The following is a 23,040-nucleotide window of genomic DNA, read 5'->3' as shown; positions in this document are numbered from 1 at the left end:
TCAGGGCTACTCTAGACACCTCCATAGCCAGGCAAACTTGCCCAAGGACAGATTTACCCCAGTGTCTAGTTTTGTTTCAAAGATACCACAAAGCCTGCAAACCACAGCATGGACTTGTCTACGACTTGCGGGCTATATGGCAGCCTGTACATTTGTGATACCCTTAGTAAGGCTACACTCTGTCTTCAGCCTGCCTAATAATCATCTATAACCCAAGGAAGCATAGTCTATGTGAATGGGTGTCAGTACCTCAGAGGGTTCTCTACTCTCTCCGTTGGTGGAAAAATCTACGAAAGGTGTGAGAGTTCTGTTCCTGCAGCATCCTCCCGCAAGGACCGCCACTACATACTTCTTTCTGAGGGGCACTGCCAGAACCTCAGCTTCACATTCAAGGAAGATACCCTCTTGAGGAGTCTATCCTCCATATCAATACACTGGAGCACTGAGAAGTTTGTTACAGAGGCAAGCACTTCCTATCCCACATCAAGGGCCATGCAATCAGCATAATGCTGGACAACAGAGTAGCATTGTGTATTAGATCAGTTGTCAAGGAGGTGCAAGATCCCAGGCCTTGTGCGCTGAATCTATAAAACTATGGCTCTATCACACTGCATAAAGCGCTGAGATCTGTATCTACGAGGACTACAGAACACAATGGCGGATTCCCTCAGCAGACATTTCAGCACCGACCACAAGTGGGAGCTTAACAATGAGGTATTCTGAGAGACCCTGGAGAAGCCTTACTTGGGGCTATTCAGATAGATTTCTCTGCAATTCCATTCCTTGGCTCTGTGTACTGCTTTACACATCATCTGGCTCCATTGTTGCTGAAAGTCCTGAACAAACTGAAACAAAAAAAATTAGTTGACATCCTCAGAGTACCATGTTGGCCAAGGCAGGCGTGGTTCCCAGAACTGATCCACCTCACCCAGGAATTGGAATCAAACGCTCATCTGAATCTGACAGCACTTGACTTCAAGGCTACTAGATGGCTCTCAGATATAGAGCAAGATTGCTCCCCAGATGTACAAATCCACCATGAGACCTCAGCTTAGTCCTCAAGACTACTCCCATTTGAAAGTATGACGAACTGTTCCCTTCTTCATCAGTCCCTTAAGACCATGTTCCTCATAACCATCACCTCAGCCAAGAGAGATGGGGAGCTTGGAGCCTTGAGGGTGGACTCCCTGCACAGTGTTCTGTCAAGACAAGGTGACGCCATGTTCACACCCTTGCTTCCTTACCAAGGTTTCCTCAGAATTTCACATCAACCTGGAGATTCACCTTCCTGTGTTTTATCCCAAGCCTCGTTCTTCAAAAGAAGAGTCAAACCTTTAGCACACTGGATGTAAGAGCCCGTGTCTTCTGCCTAGGGAATACTAAACCCTTTAGGGCTTTACATCTCAGTTACAGAAAGGACAGGTGATTTCCAACCAAAAGACTATCCAGATAGGTTAAGGAGCATCCTGTAACCTGTTATGAAGCCTCAGAGGTTCAACTCCCTCAGAGTCATTACTCATTCCACCAGAGCTCAATCTACCTCAGTAGCCCTGCTGAAAAAACACCTGGTGAGGCTGAACTGGTGAGGCTGTTCCACAATCTGCCTCCTCAGCAGCCCCCTCCTCCCATGATGGGGATACTGCTCTGGAGTCTCCTGAAGTGGCGCACCCATAGGGACACTATTCAAAGGAGGTGGCGAGGACACACTGTACAGTAACTGGAGTTCTTCAAGATGTATCTCCCTATGGGTCGTTCAATACCCGCCCTTCTTCCCCTCTGCTTTGGAGTCTCTCGTTGGACTTCCATGCTTCAGAAAACTGGAGTGGTGGTGAATCCACATCTCCCATTATAGCCTTGTATCGGGGCATGAGGGTGTCCAATGCACAGGCACGCACTCATAATTGACAAAAATCTTTGATCGAGTGCACAGGTGTGCACATCCAGATGTGGAGCACCTCTAGGAACACACATCTTGAAGACCCCCCCACTTACTGTACAAGCTAAGTAACTTATCTTTTCAATTTGCCTCTTTTTTTTTTTTTTTTTTTAAATGGCAATGCAAGGGCTTTTGTTAATTAAAAAGTCACCATCAGGGAGCGGGCTCTGTGTGTGTGTGTTTTTGTCAGGACCTGATATTCCTGAAACTCCTATACTTCCAGAGTACTGATGTATATTGGAGTGCTTTCCTTTTCTGGTTATCTTTGTTTTCTGTGTCAAGAGTCCCAAACTGCACAGCATTCTGGTAAATAACTCCTCTCTCTAAAGGGTGAATTTCACCCCTGTGCAGAGGGTCAGCATAAGGCCTCTCCAACATAAGTCCCACTTGAGTCCATTTTGATTTTTTTGATCTGTCACTATAGTTTGGTTTTGGTGTAGACTTTTATAATAGCACGGGGTTTCCTAGATTGATTAATACATTTGTTTGTGGTGACTTCTTGTAATCATGCCTATTTTTTTGAATAACTGCAGTTCACGTTTAACCCTTTCAAAGAAATCATAAAAAAAAGTAAATTGGAAAACAAGATACATGCTCTTGCACCCAGATCGAGAACCAAAAAATCCTGGTAGGTTTTAACAATTTCTATTCACTGTTGCCTGCTCTGCAGAGTGGCCTGGGCACGGTCACCCATTGTTGTAAAATGCCTCACTCTTCAGGTGAAGGGCATTACAGAAATGCAAAGTTATCCATTTATTGCTAAATTGTTGCTGGCCTTTTGATGAAGAGGATGGGGATTGTCAGAGCCTGACCATGAGGCAAAGCCACAATATAAATTATTTGAAATCCTACTCCTGGCTCACTGTGAATCTTTCCTATGCAGAACTGAATAGTTACACTGTGGATCAAAAATCGTCACGGGTTTATCATTTTTGCATGCAGATCTTCTGTTTCCTGTGTGTACTCCATTACCTGCAGAAGGAAAACCTTGCCATGATCCTTTAAACAAACTCCTGAACCTGATCACGTGGGAACTGGAACCAGATGGAGTGCTTGAGCGCTGCCCATGTGCAAGTGGCTTGATATGCCAGACTCACAGGTAAAGCCTGGGAAGGATCAAAAGCTTTTTTCAATGGGAGACTCTTTCAAGGTTTGTTTGTGTGAAATTTCCCCACTCTGCACTGAGTAGTTCCTTGTTGCAAGCTGCTCAGTGTTGTGAGGTCTGAAAATCTTGAATGCTTTCTTCACTAACTCTGGAAAAAAAATCCTCACGGTTATAAAAATGTCTAAAGCCTTTTGCATTGTCCTAACACGCACTGCTGTTCCTGCCTGTCAGGAAGTGTCTACTGGTATTTGTGTAGTCATTATCAAGGGGGTAGTGGATTGTCATTGCAGGTGGTTGTTTGATACAGTAACACCTGAAGTACACTTTAGAAGGCACAGTGTATTCCTAATTTTTGTCAGTATCATTTGATCTGATTGTAATTGAGACTGCTGCATCTGAGAAATACTGAAGGGGAGAGGAATCCATCTAATCTGTTAGAGAGTTGGGGGTTTTCTTTAAAAATTCAAGTCTTCAGCTTTCCTGAGCTGTGAATCACTTGCTATAATCAGATGTCTTACCTATTCAAGTAAATGGATTTGCAAGTTTCTTCTTCCCTTTCACCGGGAAGAGGGGTGCGGGTGGGGCTGTAGTTTTTCACTTCAATAAAGAACTGGAATGATGACAGGCCTCAACACTAACAGGCAGGATGTGTTTGCTTTCTCAACAGCCACAGCACTGTGCCTGTATGTGAAGTGTCTTTTAATGACACCGGAAGTAATGAAAAGGAAGATGCTTTGCTCATGGATGAAATATCGTTTCTTGGTTTGATACCCAGGGATGTGCTTGGTGATTATGAAGACGGCAGCATCATTCAGGCAGTGCGGAAGGAATTAGAAAGCCTGGAAGGAAATACTTTCGAACAGACAGATTTAAAGGAGCCTGACTTGGCTCATGATCTGCTCTTTGGAGATGAGATTTAAATTAAACACAGGGCAGATGTGTCACTGATACAATAAGAATTACATTTCTAGAAGTGTCTAGTATTTTGCTTGTATAAATCCTGAACACACACACACTGCTGGATAGAAGTGCAATAAATGATATTTTAAAGGGGTTTCTTCCTATTCCCTTCCCCCAAACCTGGACAGACTTTTTTTTAATCCATTCAGAAGGTTGGACTAAACTAAATCAGAAAGGGCAAGTGGGGGCCTAACTGTTACGGTTTTCTTTGGACTAGTTACTCAGTCCTGGGTGCCAAAATAAACTTACTAGTTTGGTATTAAGAGGAAAAGAGCATGTGTCAAAGCGTTAATGTTTCATACATAATCTCATTTAAATTATTGGTGACCTTAAAGTGAAAGTTTTGAGCATTGCATTTTCTGTACATATGTTTGGAATAATGGTTATTGTTCTGGGGTGAGGAAGAACCCACTTCTTAGTTTAGATTATTTTCAGGCATTGGTCTTCAGCCATGTATGTGTTTCTTTTAAAAAATATATAATCACAGTGAAGTTGCAATAAATATAGCTTCTGCTCAGTTATTTGAAGCCTGGGGCAGGTTGGGAAGGAGGAGAGCTTTCCCCTTTGGTTCAGAGAAAGCACAGAGGACCAAACTTCACTTTCAGCTGGTTACAGAGGTGGCAGCAAAGGATCTCAAACTCATGTAGCACCACTAGCTGTAAAGGTTTTGGGGGACTGGGCTGGCACCTTAAACCACACAGCATTTGCCAGTGTCAACTCCATGAAAGTTAATACTACTCCTTGCAGCATTAACTATCCTTCACAGTTGTTACCTTCAGGAAGGCATGGATTCCTCCCCCCCAATCTCTTGTGTAGGTTTGGAATTTTGAACAAAGTACAATAAAGAAAACATCCCATTTAACAGCATCTGAAAAACAAACAACATGGGATTGGGACAAATGCACATTCATTAGGGTGATATGTACTCTGTAGATGAAGCTTGCCCCTGTTCCTGTTGAAAAACTCTCCACCACTCTTCCTTTTAATCAGGATGTCAAATATCAAGCTATTGATAAGCATGTTTTAGACATACTGTACCAGAGGATTGTCCCCGCACACAAGACAGGGACAATCTTTTTCTCCTTCCCTTCCCCAACAGGCCAGCCTTATGGTTATAAACTGCCCTGCTTTGAAGTGATTGCCTATTATAAAAAAGGCCCAGATCCATCACTCTCCTGTAAATAGTCCTGTATTTGACCTTTCAAGGAAGTGCTCTTCTCAAAGTATTACCCTTGCTTACTATCCCAGTAATACTGCCACAGTCTTCTGTGTTCATGGATAGTACTTCCTGACATAAGGCTATTTAAGGCTATTTAATAAGGCTCTAGAGCCCCAGTTGTAGGTAGGTCATATTCTCCAGTAAAAAGCATGCACAGGTTTTACATCAGGGGGTGGGACCAGAGTTTGTATAGAACATTACAGAAAGATCAGGCAACATCACAGATTGAACAGCCCTTTCAGAGAGCTACATTTGGCCCATATAAATCGTGTGCTAGAGCAGTAGGAGAGGGTTTTTTCCAGAGATGTGATTGAGATTATTGTGAGGAGGAGTTGGACCTTAGATCCAACTATGAAAAGGATGAAAAAAAATGGACTTGGACTTCGCGTTAGTTTGCCATGTTCCTTAAAGGGAAGAAAAGGTCATGAAACAGTCTATGGAGTCTCAAACCAAATGATTCTCTTCGTACTCTTCAAGTTTGAGGTTAGGAGCATGAAGGACACAGTCATTCCTGTGAAAGGAACCTCTATCATAAGGACTCCAACAGAAGAGACGCTACCGTCATTAGCATCTCTCCACAATTTTAACAACCCCGCTTCACCAGACCCTTGTCATGCAATAACCAGCAGCACAATGAGTTTAAGCCACAGCTGAAACTCCTGTTGCTGGCTATAGCAATCAGTGAATAGCTCCACAGCGCTGGCATTAACCTACTTACCACACCTGCAGCCAGTGCCTGCTTCCTAACATTTTGGGAGTGGCAGGACATCATCTTCCCTGAGGGCAGCGTGGCTTTGGGAACAACAGGAAGCAGTGAAAACCTTTGTCATAGGCAGCCTCAGCTTCCACCTGCCCAGGCAGTAGAGAAATAGTTGTTAACTGAGGTCAATATATGGCCTCAGTCCCACAGAGTACCGTGGGCAATAGTGGCCATTGTGGAAGGGCAAAACAATTTCTGTGAAGAAAAGACTATTCGCCAGCCTCTGCTGGTACATGAACTTGCAGTTACTGAAGAACAGGAAAGAACTTTAAAATACTAGTTTTAAAATGGGGAAAAAAGTGGCCTAAACTCAGAATCTTATAATGAGTGCATGGAAAGCAGTGGGGGGGGGGGGGGAGGGGGAATTAAACAGCAGGAGCCAGTGCTGTTTAGCTAGGGGGTACAAATGAGTGAGAAGGTAGAATTTCTTAGAATTTGCCTTTTAAACCAACAGATCTGCTTAAAAATTTCCCCTCTTTCCTATGGAAGCACCCCAGGGTACATTTTACATATACACAGTGAACACGATCAAGGTCAGAAAAGCTCCAGCGCCTGAGCTATAAGAATTTTCCAGACCGGCTATTCAAGACTCTCCGTAGCACCTGATGAAAATATTACCTGGTTCATTCAGACAACTCAACAACTGTGGAACAAAAACTGACAAGGGGCGGTCAAAATTCACATCTGCAAACCTAAGTAATACAGGTTCTTCTGGCAGGTGTGTCTCCCAGTCTACACAAGGGTGATCCACGTAACAATTCTGAACACACACACTGGCACAGCAGGCAACTTGGAGTAGTGCTTTACAGAAGAAGAGGGCAAGCGTCCGCCTTTCCCTTGGAGACATCGGTCGAGTCCTTCGTTTTCAGTTATTTTATTTCATTTCATTTCCCCTGGGAATTTATCAGTGTTTATTACCTTAACAACAAAAACCAGTGAAAATCAGTGCAAAAAACTATTCATAATTTTTCTGGGTAAATATCAGGGTTATTTTGGTGGACAGAAAGATGGGAAAAAGGTACTCAACAGATTAACACTTTGAATTCTGTTCATCAGTGTGGTCTGCTGCAGAACTAAAACAGAACTCTGCCATCTCTGAGTTTAAGAAAACAACACATCTCTAAACCCAGATAAAACTTTTCATTTGAACAAGCAGTGTACTGTTGTAGACTTAGGACTATTAGCCTATAAATATTTACATTTAATAATTGGGCCACACCATTTGCAGTGCAGACACTCAACTTCATCCTTTTCTCCTGTTCTTGTTTTTAAAAAAAAAAACTGAATGCTTGTGTTCTGAAACATATTCGATGCAGATTTTCGTTTTCTTCCCATTTTAGTGTGTCAAATCTTTAAACCGTTATCAGCCAACAGCTTGAAATGTGTAGGTGGTGGGCATGAGATTCATCAGTATATTCAGATGCGCATGCACTTCAGAGCTTGCATGTGTGCCTGTTTATTGGGTCTTCAAGACTATTACATAGCCTTACTTCAAGAGGCAGCTTTGCATGTACACAGACCAATGTATTATCATACTACATATATCTCATGCAATGTATTGTATTTTCCTAATAAAACAAGTTTTTTATATATTTATATTTGAATGATAGAAAAGTAGGGTGAAAATCAGAAAAAAATAGTTTTTGTAAAACTGAGGAATTTTTCAGTAAATATTGGTTTAAACTGAAAATGAAGAGGCTTAGAGATGGAAACTCAGCCACAGTAAGATTATGTGACTTGCCTGAATAGGTCAGAAGCAAAAATTAGGAATAGAATCCAGGTCTCCTGACTCATGCTAGCGTCTGATCCACTGGACCAAAGATCACTGGTAACATTCTGACTCAGATAATAAAAGGGCTAATGCACACCTTTCTCCTCTTCTTCTACTAGAAAGACTGATGGAGCCAGGTGGTGGCAGCAGGGAGGAAGCGATAGTCATTGTCACCACCCATAATTAAGGAAGGTTATGGAGCCAGGAGAGGTCTCCGCTCCATCTTTCCAGCAAGCAGCATATCATAAGGTCCACTCCTTGTATCTCAATCCAGGCTGAATCTGATAGCTTGACAATTGAGCAGCAAGGATCAACAAAACTTTCCTACAAGTGCCATTATATCATGATCAATGCCAGAAAAACAGCCCTTTCATCTCCTGAAAAAGACCTAGACTTGGACCAAAGAATTACTGTCATTGCATCTCCTCTCTTGGGGCTAAATAATGTTATAAAAACACAAACTCATCCAGGCCTCTGGCAGATTACCAATAGTACTGAGGTTCCTTATGGCAACATATCAATCCAAAAAGACAGATCTATCTTCTCTACCGCAGATGCATCCACAGTGCTACAAGTACTTATGACGCATTTAATTTGAATGGAAGGTATTTAATCCCTATGCTTCCTTTCCCAAAAACAAGTTCCCTGTTCGCAATTCTTTCAGTTTAGAGTCTACAAAGTCTCTGCTCTTAGGAAGCATAGAGTCTTACTGAATAGTTCAGAAAGGCAAGATTTCTCCCCTACATACATCAATACAAACATATTATTGTTTCACTTCTCCTGAAAGCTCAACACCTGAAAAAGAGTATAGCAGACGGTGGATGAAAAGAACTGCAGATTTCGCTTAGCTGAATTAACATGTTTAGGAAAACGTCAATCCCTTTTTGTTTCTTCTCACATTAAGTGCCCAGGTCTGAAAGATTCTAAACCTAAATTCTGTTTTACCAATGCCTACACAGCTGCTCGAATACTAGTCCCACAAGCAATCAGAACCCACTTCTACTGCAATATCCTGTGCAAAAGGGCAGTAGTCACCAGAAAGGAAATCTCTAAAGTTGTCTTGTGGTCATCCATCAAGACTTCTATTAAGCTCTCCAGGCTTAAACTTTCCTCTGAAGCATCTTCCGAGCATGAAGGTGCTCCAAACAGTTGTATTTAAGATCTCCCCCTTCCTTAAAAACTAGTCTAACTAAAATCTTTCTTCTTTTATCCTACTTTTTCCTCTCTCCCACTCCTAGTTTTCCCTTAGCAACTGCTATGCCCCAAGTGCCTAACAGCATAAAGGAAATGTCATGATCCAGAATAAAAAAAAAAAAGGTACCTAACAATTTCTTTTACTGGAACAACTTGTATCCTAGTCCTCCCAACCATAAGGCCTTCAGTGCTTCTGTGACAGCCTCAGAGTATGTGTACACTGCAACTAAACACCCGTGGCTGGGCCATGTCAACTGCCCTGGGCTTGTGCTGCTCGGGCTGTAAAATTGCAGTGCACTTTGTGGGGTCCCAGACCTCAGGCTCCATCCTAAGCCCAAACATTTACACCATGATTTTACAGCCCTGCAGCCTCTGTCAGCTGACATGGGCCAGCCACAGGTGTTTAACTGCAGTGTAGACATACCCCTACATGTCTACATATATAGAGCTGATACATTATAATAAAGTCATTCCAGCAGCCAAAGATGTCAGCACGCTAAGGTATTCCGACAATGCTCCCTTTCTTCCCACACCCATGCCACCTAAGTTACGGACTGTAAGGCATGAAGCCATAATGAAGGCTCTATACCACGCAGGTATTCCCCACCCCATAGGGTGAATCCTCAGGGGGCTACAGTTCTACTGACTTTGTCTATTTTGTGTCACTGGACAGATCTGAGCCCTTAGTATCCCTATACATCTTTGGAAGTACTCACGGGCAAGTCAAGGTGGAAAGAAATAGCCAAACTCCACAGCCCATGAGACAAGTCTGTGCTGCCTTTGGTATTTGCAGGAGGGAAGGAATCGCAATCTAAAATTCTGCACTGGGGAAAGAATTCATTTCCAGAAAGGAAGTTATTAGTTAACAAATCTTCTATTATGAACATTAGTACATTAGACCAGAATACCCTGTATGAACACTCTCCTTGATATTATGTATTTGTACCTTAAAATTCAGAGACTGCCTTTGAAAAGTGATTCTATAGGTTTACATGAAGCAATTCTATAATTTCTTTCCAGGTTTAAAAAAACCCAAAGAAGTTTAAATGATTAAAAGAACACAACAGAATGAACAAATGTTTTATTGGCATGTTCATTGTTGTAAACAGCATCAGGCATGAAAAAGTTTACCAAAACCTTTTATTGATTGTTATAAATTAGTTAATATTTCCAATTCTACACAGTTTTTGTTCTCAATTGATCTTTATGTAGCGAAGCAAAAACCTGCTGTTTCTAGGATTTGCAATGAAATCATGTTGACTGCATCAGTCTGCACCACAAACTGAACTACCAGCAAGTTTATACTGTGAGGTGTTAGACGTTGCCCAAACTACAAAGAACTATGAATCAACTCCAGAAAAAATTAAAGTGTGACTTGCAATGGGACTAGAAAATGCAAACCTGTAATAAAGTCTTCAAAAACAAAATGTACAAAAATAAGTAGCAGAACAAAAAAACAACCAAAAAAACTCATCAACAAAGGGAAATGCAACCCTAAAGTACCCAGCATTGCCAAACATAAAATGAATACAAATTTAAATAGGCAGCTATACTTTCAAATGTACACAACAAATATTGATATGTGAAAAGAAATACTATGGTAAGTAGCTGAACTATAGTTCTGCTAACTGGATAGGGAAGATTTTATTTACACATTGAATGCAATATGGTAAAGTTGCTCTTCTGCTTCCATAACCTATTTCAAGAGTTACCTTACAATACTTGAGCAAAATGAGCCAAGACCTCCTGGTAACTTTAGAAAGGTACCTGTTTTAGACCATCTGTTTTAAGGAAGAATAGTCCAAGGATTCTTCTAAAAACTTTACACAACAACTTTTAGAGCTGGCTTTTGAAAACGCCATTACATCTTCACCCCATTTTTGCTGCTTTCCAAAAGCCAGTGTGTTACATTTACTTCCAAACCTTCAATGAGGTAATGTGTGTATCATTGAAACAAACAAAACAAATCATTCATGGCCTTTGCACAGCTTTTATTATTAAGCTATGAGTATCCTGTTTGATGCTAGTTTTACTAGCTATTATGTGCACACTGTCCTCAATCATTTCCACTCATTTCCCTCTCCCTCCCCATTTTTTCTATTCAATTTTTTTTTATTTGCACATCCCTTTAGCTTTACAGTACATTTGACGATAGTGCACAACATGATTCAAAGTCAAACAGTGGCCCGACTGGGCACTGAGCTTCTGATTGGTAAACTGCAGCCCAATCAGTGCTGGTGTCATTGCTTTACACCTAATGAGTGTCCTGCCATAATGGCACTACACAGTAGTAGTGAATTTTTTTTTAATTATTATTTAAAACAAAAAAATTCCCCAAGGGAAATGTTATAGTAAATGTCAGTCTTGAGTCGACTCTTTATTTGGGGCGCCGTCCAGATAAATTTTTAGTGCTTTTTCTTTACGAGGGGAGTAGGTTATGCGGTGTCCAGTTTTCTGGAGTCTGCTGCTTTCTTTTTTCATTAGTTCATTTCTCTGTTCATCTGTCAATTCAATTAATTCTTCAGTTTTATCCCTAAAATAAAAATAAAACTGTAGATTAAAAATCAGCTATAGTAAAATTATGAAGTTATACAAGTGAGGTGGTCTCACTGGATCAAAAGAGCCTGCTAGACTTTTCATACCATATAGCATCATAAGGTATCTCACAAAACGCAGGTTCTCTCTCAGGTCTTTAACCTTTCTCCATTTTAAGTCTCTTCTGTGCAAAGCATAGTGTTTTCTGAGACACTCAGAATTAAACATAACAGAGCCAATATAAGGAAACAAGAGAAAGAACCAAAGAACAAGACAAATTCTCCAAAATTTTGCTAAATTGGCTACAAAAAGAAATACTGAAGTAATAAATTGAGAAGGGAAGGTGGGAATATAATTTGCCAAGAGGTATCTGGGCTTTCAAGTCAAGGAGTGGTTCTACAGCTATCGAAGGAGACAATTAAATTTTAATTCAATGAACCTTTTAGTTTCAATGTGCCACTTTAGCAGTGTGGAGCGATCAGAGAGCCTTGGCATCCCTAGAAAGTTGAAACATGAAGCACGTCTACACTACAATCAAATCAACCTATGTTAGTCTGCCTTACACAGTCATTGCAGTAATTACTGCGGTGGCTGATGTCCACGCTACCCTCCTTCTGTTAGTGGTGCACGTCCTCACCAGGAGCGCTTCCACTGACTGAAGAGGGACTGAGGGGGCGGGGGCTGAGATCCCACGCTCTCAGTGCCATGCAGCTCCCTGCTGGGAGCCCAGCTGCCCCCCAGGCTTCTCATCTTCCCACTCCCAGCTGGGAGCAGAAGGAAGCCACCTGGGGCTTCTTGCCTTCAGTGGGGAGATCTGCACCTCGAGTCCTATATCCAGACACTACGTCACCCTCACTACAGCGACATAAGCCCTATGACTCTCATGGAGGCAGAGTTATGTTGGTGTCGTAGGGCAGGTATATCGGCCAGGAGCAAGGCTGTAAAGTAGACACTGACAGAGTTAGGTCAATATAAGCTGCCTTATGTCAACCTACGTAGTGTTGACCAAGCCTTATACTAAGCCAGCTTTCCGAGCTCACTTCAAAGCTCCTCTTCATCAAGCCTCACACTGCCTCTTCACTCTTAGTTAGCTCCACTCCACCCCTGCCTGGCAACACAGCTTCCTCCTATTCAGCTGCCACTCTACTCTTTAGCCAGTCAGCACAGCAGCAGCTTTTGACTATATGCTAGTCAGCCGCTCCACAGGACACACAAACCCCTTTTATTTCTGGCTCTTCCTCAAGTCCACCACACTACCCACCTCCCTCTTTTCTTCTGCTATCCCCAGATCCCAAATTGATGAAAAAATTTAGCAGCGGACTGAAGTCCCATGTTCCAAATCTAATTTGTTCAGGATAAAATATATCCAATTAGGAACCTGTTTACTGTTCTGTATAATAGCGCAGCCTTCATATTATCCCTTAATTCAAAAACTTTGTTCAAGTAACTTCAGACTACAGAATAAACGGAAGATTTTATGAGGTAACAACTGCATTATGAACTAACCAAACTACAAGGACAAAAGAACACCCTCAAATTATTTTAGTACTGTTTGTCTAACAGATTTTTTCCCCTTTTGACAGGCAGATGAAAAAGCGGGCAATATTTTAGATGACCATCTGAATGGCGCACACTGCAGAGAGTAACTAGAAACAGACAAACAATTGGAATCGCTGTGGCCTAGCGGCTTAAGAATTAGTTGTAGAGCCCATTTCTGAGGCCTTCAGTGGTGCTTATGCCTTGTGCTGGCCCCCTGCACAGAAGTCAGTTTCACCCTTATATGGTAAACAATTTCACAGAAAATATAATTCAGTTTTAAGATATGGATGTGTTGTGCACAAAAAGCATTTACGCTGGCCAGACAGGTTGCAATGGCCCTGAATAAGTAGTTAGGTCAATATTTTTCAAACTAGTACTACTAGGGAAGAAAAGCTTCCACTTATTACGTGATCTCTTAGAATGGCTTCCAATTTCACATGTTTATCATAGTGTCAACATATACTATATAGTAAGGTCAATTCAATAATGTCACAGCAAAAATGCCTTAAAACAAGAAGATATTATCTACTTTATTTTCATAACTGCTTAATGTAAAATATTAAGCAAATGCTACATAATTCAACACAAAAGGTGAAATCCTGGCTACAATGAAGTCAATGCCAAAACTTCTGAAATCCACACTTATTTCCAAGCATAATGCTTACTATTTATTTAGCACATATTAGTAAAATAGAAATTAAGGTCTAACACGAATTTATAACTGAAGTGCCTCAAAAAAAAAAAGCCAGTTATGCTTGATTTTCTATTTTTAGCTCCCACTGTGGACATTTTTCTTCAAAACAGCAGCAGAATTTTCAGCATGAACTGTTTTTCAGGCTTCTGTTGGTTGTTAGAACCTTATTTATACATAGAGTATTTGTTGATTATACTACAATAAAATATATACCTGTAAAATATTACTGCGCCATCATCACAAATGTAGAGAGGCCAGACATTCAACGTAGACACTTTAGGATTCCAGTCCAAGTCCTGGTGGATCTCTAGTACTGAAATATCACAAGGAAATGTGCCTCTCCCCTGGAAAGAAGTAATTATTTAGTGAATAAATCATCCAAACGGCATAACGATATATGCACCCCCAAATCAATATCTACAATTTAGACATAACACTACTTACCTTAGCAAATTCTATATATTCCAAGGGTATTCCACTTATTTCACTAAGCTGTAAAACAAACATTTTCAATGCATTAATTTCTTTCAGTGAGGTAAAGAGTTTCATGCCAATATATCATACAGTGAAGCATATGAACATCAGTAAGTCTTCGTTAAATTGTAAAGGCCAGCAAGAAATTCAGACGCATCAATGACACAAAAATGAATTAAAAAAATATCCCATATTTCGCAATTCTTCTTTAAGCAGTGGTTATCCCAAGGAAATAGCTGATGCTTTTTAGTGCAATTAAGTTTGTACATGACAGAGGAGTCACAAATGACACTTCTGTGAGACCCTTATACAATATCAAATTTCCAACAGCGTGGTGGAGAGAGAAAAAATTAAATAGAAACATAGTTAATGTAAGGTCCAAGATATAAAGTGATTGCAGGCCTCATATTACATCTTTGGCTCCAGAGTTGGTTCTCAATATTACAAACCATTTTATTTATACAACTATGTGTGTATCAATACAAATAAAAAACAAAAAACCTGACAAAAGCTAAACGACTGATGAATCATATCATCCCCACCATCCACCAACTAACTTCTGCTAAAATAAAAGAACTGACTGAAAAGTTGTCTTGTACCACATTTTAAATGTCAAATTCAAGATTTTGCATAGTGCAGATGGGAACAAGTTCAAGAGATGAGGCCATAAAAACCATGGGGCCAACTGCTCCCTAGAGATTAACTCTGAAGGCATGCAGCAAGAGCAGCCAACCACAGATTTTGTGACACTACGTGAAAAAGGCAGTCTTGGAGATGGTAGAATCCATTGCCATTAGAGGATCCATCATCATTAGTAACTTGATTTACACCTGAAAGCACACAGGAAGACAGTACATAGCTTGGCATATAAGCATTACAAGCTCATGACCAACTACCACACTTAACAAGGAGGCCAATGCATTCTGTGTTAGATGAAGACAATTTGTGTTCAGTCATGAGAAAACTGAACTTCTGATGTGACAAAGTGGGGATTTTCCCTTGTTATGTTGTATGTGAGCCTATGTGAGTTTTACTGTTTTGCATGAATACTGTGTGTGCCTCAGTTTCCCTGTGTGCTGCACCAATACCTCAGTGGTGGGAACAGCGGTGTGTGACTTTGGCTGAGACCTCTGGGGCAGGTGAGACTGCTCCAGCTGTCTGCACCTATGCTATGTCCAGTGCCCTTCGTAACCGGAGATCCAGAAGGGGGATGCAACCAGGTGACAACCACGTGACTCTTTGCCTGGGAAGTGAGACAAACAGAAGGAGGAGCAGCAACAAGCTGGCAGTTTGCTTTGGGGGATTGGAGGAGTGGGAGTCTAAGGCTTCTGGCCCAGGACTACCCAAGATGGACTTGGATGAAAGTCACTGATTTCTGTGCCAACAAGTTTTGTTCTACGCTGTGTTCCTGTCGAATAATAAACCTTCTGTTTTACTGGCTGAGAGTCACATGTCTGACTGCGGAGTTGGGGTGCAGGGCCCTCTGGCTTCCACAGGAGCCCCGCCTGGGCAAACTCACTGCAAGACATGCACTGCGTTGGAAGAGCATGCTGAATGCTCCAAGGTCAGATTCAGGAAGGTTGAAGCTGTGTAAGCTTCTTGCCCCGGCGACAGTACGCTCAAAGAGAGGAGATATGCTCCCCGAGAGTCCTGACTGGCTTCATATGGAGTAGTTCCAGAGCATTACCTGGTAACTCTGACACTCAACATCAAGGAGTTATATATGGTAAGAAACCCTAACCCTTAGCTACTACTAGGATCTCAGTTGGTATCCACATGCAAGATAGTCTTTTGCCACTTGCAGCTGACCAGGGATTTGTAACTAAGATGCAATCATTGCAATTAAACTGCATCAAATCCCTGTGTTCATGCCGTTATTCAGAATTAAAGTGGCCTTAATTTACTTTAAAATTATGCCTGAATACATTTTACTACTAAAATCAATTCACCTTCTCTTTTAATTCATCAACACTGCTGCTTTCCAGAACTACTTCCTGGAAGGAATCAAGCTTCATCTCTGATGGCCTCCATCGTCTTGATAGAACAGCAAGCTGTGACATAGATTTCATCTTTTCTGCCTCTGCAAAAAGAGATGGAATATTCTGAGATCTTCATAGATTTTTATTCCATCTACAATGAGGAATTTAACATATATTATATGCACACACAAACATGGGAGCGTGCTGAGTGTATTATAGCTATATATATTACATACAAAAAGGTTAAAACCATCAAAGGTTGCAAAGTGAAGCACTTAAGTCAGGAAATTGCAATGTTAATATGCCTGGATAATCTTCTCTGCACCCCTTTGTATATATACACACACACAATGATAAACACATTGCACAGTGACTTTTTCACAGGATTCCAACCTCGTTTAGTGCTCAAGATGGATAGTGGTCATTGAACAAGACAGCAGTTCTGTATTTCCTTTTCTAGCTGCAGTATGTGACCCGATGCCTCATTCTCTGCATACCATCCAAGCCTTTCACTAAGATAACATTTTCTCTGTATAGGCTTTTCTACAGCACTAATCAATAGAATACTTAAGTGCCTCAAAAAAACATTAATGAATTTTTTCTCAAAACATCATGAAGTATGACACTCATTTTAACATATATTGAACAGAGAGACAGAGTAAGTGACTTAACATGGTCAAACACTAAGGCTACATCTACTCTACAGTCGGGATCGACGGTCTGAGATTGATCCACCAGCCGTCGATTTAGCGGGTCTACTGAAGACCCGCCAAAATCAACAGCAGAGCGCTCTCCAGTCGACCCTTGTACTCTACCCCCGATGATAAGAGTAAAATAAGTTGATGGAGAGTTTCTCCCGTCGACCGCCCGCGGTGTAGACCCCACGGTAACTCGACCTAAGGTATGTTGACTCCAGCTACGTTATTCAGACCAACAGATTAATTCACGACAAAATTCTGTCTCATTCTGTTTCCAAACACCTAAACTCAATAAAGCAATGGAATGGAGGGAAAAAAAGAGTATGTAATCATATAATAAAAGTAGGGCTGTCAAGCGATTAAACAAATTGTGATTAAACGAACTAATTAATCGCACTGTTAAATAATACAATACCATTTATTTAAATATTTTTGGAGGTTTTCTACATTTTCAAATATATTATTTCAATTGTAACAAAAAATTGTACAGTGCTCACTTTATATTTATTTTGGATTACAAATATTTGCACTGTAAAAAACAAAAGAATAGTATTTTTCAATTCACCTAATACAAGTATTGTAGTGCAATCTCTATCATGAAAGTTGAACTTACAAACCTAGAATTCCGTACAAAAAAACCTGCATTCAAAAATAAAACAATGTAAAACTTTGGAGCCTACAATCCACTCAGTCCTGTTTCGAGTTCAGACAATTGCTCAGACAAACAAGTTTGTTTACATTTGCAGGAGATAATGCTGCCTGCGTCTTCTTTACAATGTCATCTGAAAGCGAGAACAGGCGTTTGCATGGCACTGTTGTAGCTGGCGTCGCAAGATATTTAAGTGCGAGATGACCTAAAGATTCATATGTCCCTTCATGCTTCAACCACCATTCCAGAGGACATGCATCCATACAGATGTCAGGTTCTGCTCGATAACAATCCAAAGCAGTGCGGACCGACGCACGTTCATTTTCATCCTCTGAGTCCAATGCCACCAGCAGAAGGTTAATTTTCTTTTTTGGTGGTTTGGGTTCTGTAGTTTCAGAGTGTTGCTCTTTTAAGACTTCTGAAAGCATGCTCCACACCTAATCCCTCTCAGATTTTGGAAGGCACTTCAGATTTTTAAACCTTGGGTTGAGTGCCGTAACTATCCTTAGAAATCTCATATTGGTGCCTTCTTTGCGTTTTGTCAAAGCTGCAGTGAAAGCATTCTTAAAACAAACGTGCTGAGTCATCATCCGAGACTGCTATAACATGAAATATATGGCAGAATGCAGGTAAAACAGAACCAGAGACATACAATTCTTCCCCAAGGAGTTCAATCACAAATTTAATTAAGGCTTTTTTTTTTTTTTTTTTTTTTTAAAACAAGCATCGTCAGCATGGAAGCATATCCTCTAGAACGGTGGCCGAAGTATGAAGGGGCATATTAATATTTAGCATATCTGGCGTGTAAATACCTTGCAATGCTGACTACAAAAGTCCCATGTTCTCACTTTCTGGTGCAAATATTTGTAATAAAAATAATAAAGTGAGCGGCGTACACTTTGTATTCTATACTGAAATTGGAATCAATACATTTGAAAAATGTAGAAAAACATCCAAAATATTTAATAAATTTCAATTGGTGTTCTATTCTTTAACAGTGCGATTAAAATGGCAATTAATTTTTTTAATTGCGATTAATTTTTTTGAGTTAATCACGTGAGTTAACTGCGATAATCAACAGCCCTAAATCAAAGGCAACTGGGGAAGCACACACACACGGACATTAAGTGCAGACTGCGCTGGCACCTTGACTCCTGAGTGCTTCAGTATAGAAATCCTTTTTGTATGGAATTTCACAACATTTTAAAAAAAAGAACATGAAACAAATAAGAAATTCTACTGTGTCCGAGGTAGGAGCCATTGACTCATTCATTTAACTCTTTGGGGCAGTTCACAGACTGATGCTTTTCTTGAAGGCTGCAATATTGTGCTCCAGAAGTTTAAACTAAGCCTCTACCTCTTACGGTTGTGAAGAAAACTTTAAAAATGTGATGCAACTATCTGTGAGCGCTTGTAGACATCCTAAAATAATACCTGTGAGAGATGTGAACTTTCCCTTTTCATTTCAAAGCGTTATTAATTCTGAAGTCAAAATTATAACACTGTAAATAAAAACATTAAGTATTTCACCACTGATCAAAACATACAAGAAAAGAATGGAATGATCTTAATATTATGATCCATTATGATGTCTTGTTCTGATGCAAATAGAAACTAGTTTGAGAGTGAATGTCTATATCATATGAAAGGCATCAGAATATTTTTGGAGTCCATACTCCTTCCTAAGGCAATGATAGATATCTCAGAGAAAACAGCACTGTCTACTCGCCTTCCTAAACAGATTGTATATAGAACCAATACTGGCAGGCCATTAAGTGGTCGCATTACAAAATCCAACATGCATGCACATTTTTAAAAGCTCTGTAACTCTGACAAAGTAACTTTCACCCAGATCCCAAAAAGGCACATTTGCAACTATCTGCTTGCCAAATTTCAAGTTTCCACCACTGACATCCCAGAGCTGTTCAAAAAGTCAGTATTTTATAATGACTAAAGAGTGGGAATTTTTTTCCCTTCTTAGATCTGAAAATGGTTAAACAGTTTTGGCTCAACCTATCAAAAATTTGCTCCCTAACTGAAAAAAAAATTGACTGAAATTTGTAAAGATTGGAAAAAATATAAACTGAAAATTTGCAGAGGAGGGAGTTTGTTGCCATCATTTCACTTTATATTCCTCCGCTTCTCTAGCGAGTTCCTTGTTTCCTCCGAGATTCTTCCCTTGGCTCTTTTCGGTTTCTCTTTCTCAGCTAATTTTACACATTGCCTGAAAGCTGATAAGATGACTAAATGGAAGACTTCAAGAAATACCGAAATGAAAGGCTCTTAAAGACAGCTGAAGATCGCAGAAGCCTAAAAAAATGCAAATGGAAACTGATGCTATACACGTCAATAATGGCGCTGAACAAGAAGGATAGAAAAGCAATAATTGACAGAACAGGCAGGGATGGAAGCGGTCTGCAAAGATTGCTACACCGAACTGTTCACACCTCAAATAAACGTCCCACTGTGAACACTTCAACAGACCAATGAGCACACAATCCGGTCCTCATCAGCCAAGTTTGACATGCAGTTTACCAAATGAAGGAACGAAAAGCTCCAGGAAAAGACAGATTGACAATCAAAATAAGAGCTGAGGCCAAGACCTCTGGAAAATCCTTGCTCAGAGGTTTTGCTGCTACTTAGAAATGCAGAATATACCATCCAGCTGGAAGGAGTCCAACGCCATTTTGTTGTACAAGAAGGGCGATCATGAAGAGCTAAAGAACTATTGTCCAATGTGACTACTCTCACATGTCTACAAGCTATTCACCAAAACAACAAACTGACTCTCACAGAGTCTGAACGAGCAGCATCCAAGAAAGCAGGCAGGTATTCAAAGGAATTTCAGCACATTGGACTATATCTTCTCAAAAACCATCTACTGGAGTGCTCAAGGAAACATTTCCTTTATGCATTGCCTTCGTTGACTATGAAAAAGCGTTTGACAGCGTAGCAATCTATATAGCACTGAAAGCTCTTGCTGAACAGGGCACCAACACTTACTACACCAAACTATTAAAGGAAAAACTCTCACTGCACTACGGATATAACTCTGTTCAACACTCCCCTTCGCATCCCAGTCAAAAAAGGTGTGAAGCAAGGAGACGTAGTTTCACCAAAACTCTTCACAGCCTGCCTCAAAATTGTAATGAGGCGGATGAGGTGGAATCAGTGTCAATGAAAAGCTACTAAACCACTTCAGATTCACGGATGATATCATGTTGATTGCCGAAAACACTATCAAACTACAGAAAATGCTGCAAGAACTCGACACAGAAAGCAACCAAGTTGGACTGAAAATGAACCTCTCTAAAACAAAATGTATGCAGTCTAATGCCTTGCCAAAAGCCCAAATAATAGTCATGGGAGAACAAATAGAAGTTGAACAATACGTCTATTTGGGCCAAAAAATTAACATGCACCACGATCAGGAAGGCAAACTCATGCGAAGAAAGCAAGCTGGCTGGCGCGCACATTCAAGTCTATCGAGGATATTCTCCAAGGAAAAATCAACAAGGCAATATGCACCAATCTCTTCAAATCAACAGTATTGCCAGCAATGTTGTACGGCAGCAAAACATGGGCACTGAAGATAGAGGAGCAACAACTGTCACGGAGAGAGCGATGGAAAGAAGAATTCTGGGGATCTCAATCCAGTACCGAGTCCCCAGTGAAGTGATCAGATAGAGTGGAGCGCAGGACATCATTGAAAGCAGGAATAGTAAAATGCAATAGGCTAGGAATTAGCTAGGCTGACTGACAATTGATGAACTACTGCTGTTGCCGAGTGGTACCCAAGGGAACTGAAAACGGTTGACCTCTAAAAAAAGATGGGAAGATTTTATCGTGAAAAGTCATGGATGTACCCAGAAGGAAGGCCAGGAAAAGAGAAGAATGGAAGACATGTTGTGACTGGCGCAATCTATATGAGACCAATGAAGGTGATCAAGATGAACTGAAAGTTACCACTTAGAATGGAAACGATTCTGCAACCTCAAGTGTAGGCACTGCTGCATTCCCAGCATCTGATACAAAGAGCCATAGATCCATATAGGTGTAATGATTGTAATTATCTCTCACACACCCAAGTTTGCAAGGAAACTATGAGCAAAACTACTCCAGTATTTTTCAAAACTAAAGCCAGAGGACTATGTACATGTGAGGTTTCATCACATAGCTCCACAGAGAACTACTAAAAAAAAGCAGGCACTGCATCATGGCTAACTTAAAAAAAAAAATTTCCCTCTACCTTACCCCCTTTTGCAATTTATATTATCCCATTTTGATCACACTAGCACCATTGGTCTGAATAAATAATCTGAATCCCCTTATCTACTTCCCCACACTTGAAAAATTCTACTCCTTTGCTCTCTTGGGCAAGTAAATTTTTGAAAATCGACTAAAGTAGTATAATTGTTTTAATCATCATTGTATGCGCAGGCAAGGGAGACTTTGTGCCTGGGCTGGTAAGTTTCTGTGTGCAATTCAGAAGGCTGCATTTAGCTTACATTTGAGTCCTCAGGTCTAGAAAATATACTACAACTAAATGGAAAAAGAATCTTGAAGTGCAGTTTTAATTATCTTCAGGAAAGTATAGAATGTAGAATACAGTGAACCTAAAATAATTCAATAAACCAACATTCAACAAAAATATATATTTAACATGCTGTTATTAGCTGAAGGATTCTATTCCACTGACATACAAAAAATGCATATATTCACAGAAGATAGAATTCATTTTGAAACAAAATGTTAGGGCTCTAACTTTTTCTCAATGTATTATTACCGTCAAGTATTTCTAAGAAGACCTCCCAGTTGCTTGAAATATTAATATCTTCCTCATAGACATGATAATCCAGAAATACAGTGCCTGGATTCTTCCAGGTTTTCTTTCGTAGGCGAAACCTATAAATATGTTTAAGAAAACAGTAAGTTTTTGTTCACTGATACCAACGTACATTGGCAATGGATTCTATGACAATTTTTTTTTTTTGAGCTCTGGAGAAAGGTGTCACAAAATCATGACACTTAGTTTACACTGCAATTGGGAGGCATGACTGCAACATACCCAAGCTAGCTTTGAAAGAGCTAGTTCGCTAAAAAGGTAAGTGAAGCCGCAGCAGCACAGACTAACTGCCCAAGTATGTACCCAGGGACCCTGCGTATGTACTTGTGTCTGTGACGTTATCTGTGCTTCTGTGGCTTCACTGCTATTTGTGATCAAGATAGTGGGGGTATGTCTATGCTGCAATCACATTTCCTGACTGCAATACAGATGTACTTTTAACACACAGAGGTTTTACAAACCACCCCTATTCTGCTCCCAGCCACACACAGGGTCTTCACTCCTGCAAGAGGCCCAAGATTTTCAACTATGACCAAATTTTCTCTCTCTTTATTGGTAAATATGACTTTTCTTGCTTCTAAAAATTCCAATCTGGAGATTTTATAAAATTAACAGTATACCTTCACTCCGTCAAGTGGCTGCATGGAAATCTGGACCCTTAAGCACATCAGTGTTGTCATT

General features: G+C 40.4%; 2 protein-coding genes across 7 annotated transcripts in view; one reads left to right on the top strand and one right to left on the bottom strand.

Moving 5' to 3' along the window:
• Window positions 1–4,544, top strand: part of DKK3 (dickkopf Wnt signaling pathway inhibitor 3) — a 51,320-nt gene extending 46,776 nt beyond the window's left edge. The window contains exons 7-8 of one of the 2 annotated variants that reach the window (XM_074955074.1): window positions 2,879–3,035; window positions 3,709–4,544. In XM_074955074.1, coding sequence (XP_074811175.1) covers window positions 2,879–3,035; window positions 3,709–3,961 — 410 coding nt within the window. In that variant the 3' untranslated portion in view covers window positions 3,962–4,544. The remainder of the gene's footprint in view (window positions 1–2,878; window positions 3,036–3,708) is intronic. The other variant, XM_074955073.1, reaches the window with a different exon arrangement.
• A 5,531-nt stretch (window positions 4,545–10,075) lies between these two features.
• Window positions 10,076–23,040, bottom strand: part of USP47 (ubiquitin specific peptidase 47) — a 91,606-nt gene continuing 78,641 nt past the window's right edge. For 2 of the 5 annotated variants that reach the window (XM_074955067.1, XM_074955069.1), the window contains 5 exons: window positions 22,300–22,418; window positions 16,137–16,267; window positions 14,158–14,205; window positions 13,927–14,057; window positions 10,076–11,478 (listed from right to left, as the gene is read on the bottom strand). In XM_074955067.1, coding sequence (XP_074811168.1) covers window positions 11,304–11,478; window positions 13,927–14,057; window positions 14,158–14,205; window positions 16,137–16,267; window positions 22,300–22,418 — 604 coding nt within the window. In that variant the 3' untranslated portion in view covers window positions 10,076–11,303. The remainder of the gene's footprint in view (window positions 11,479–13,926; window positions 14,058–14,157; window positions 14,206–16,136; window positions 16,268–22,299; window positions 22,419–23,040) is intronic. The other 3 variants (XM_074955072.1, XM_074955070.1, XM_074955068.1) reach the window with 2 other exon arrangements.

This window comes from Natator depressus, chromosome 6 (assembly GCF_965152275.1).
Source record: "Natator depressus isolate rNatDep1 chromosome 6, rNatDep2.hap1, whole genome shotgun sequence".
NCBI classification, from domain to species: domain Eukaryota; kingdom Metazoa; phylum Chordata; order Testudines; family Cheloniidae; genus Natator; species Natator depressus.
This window is presented reverse-complemented; position numbering and strand designations above follow the sequence as displayed.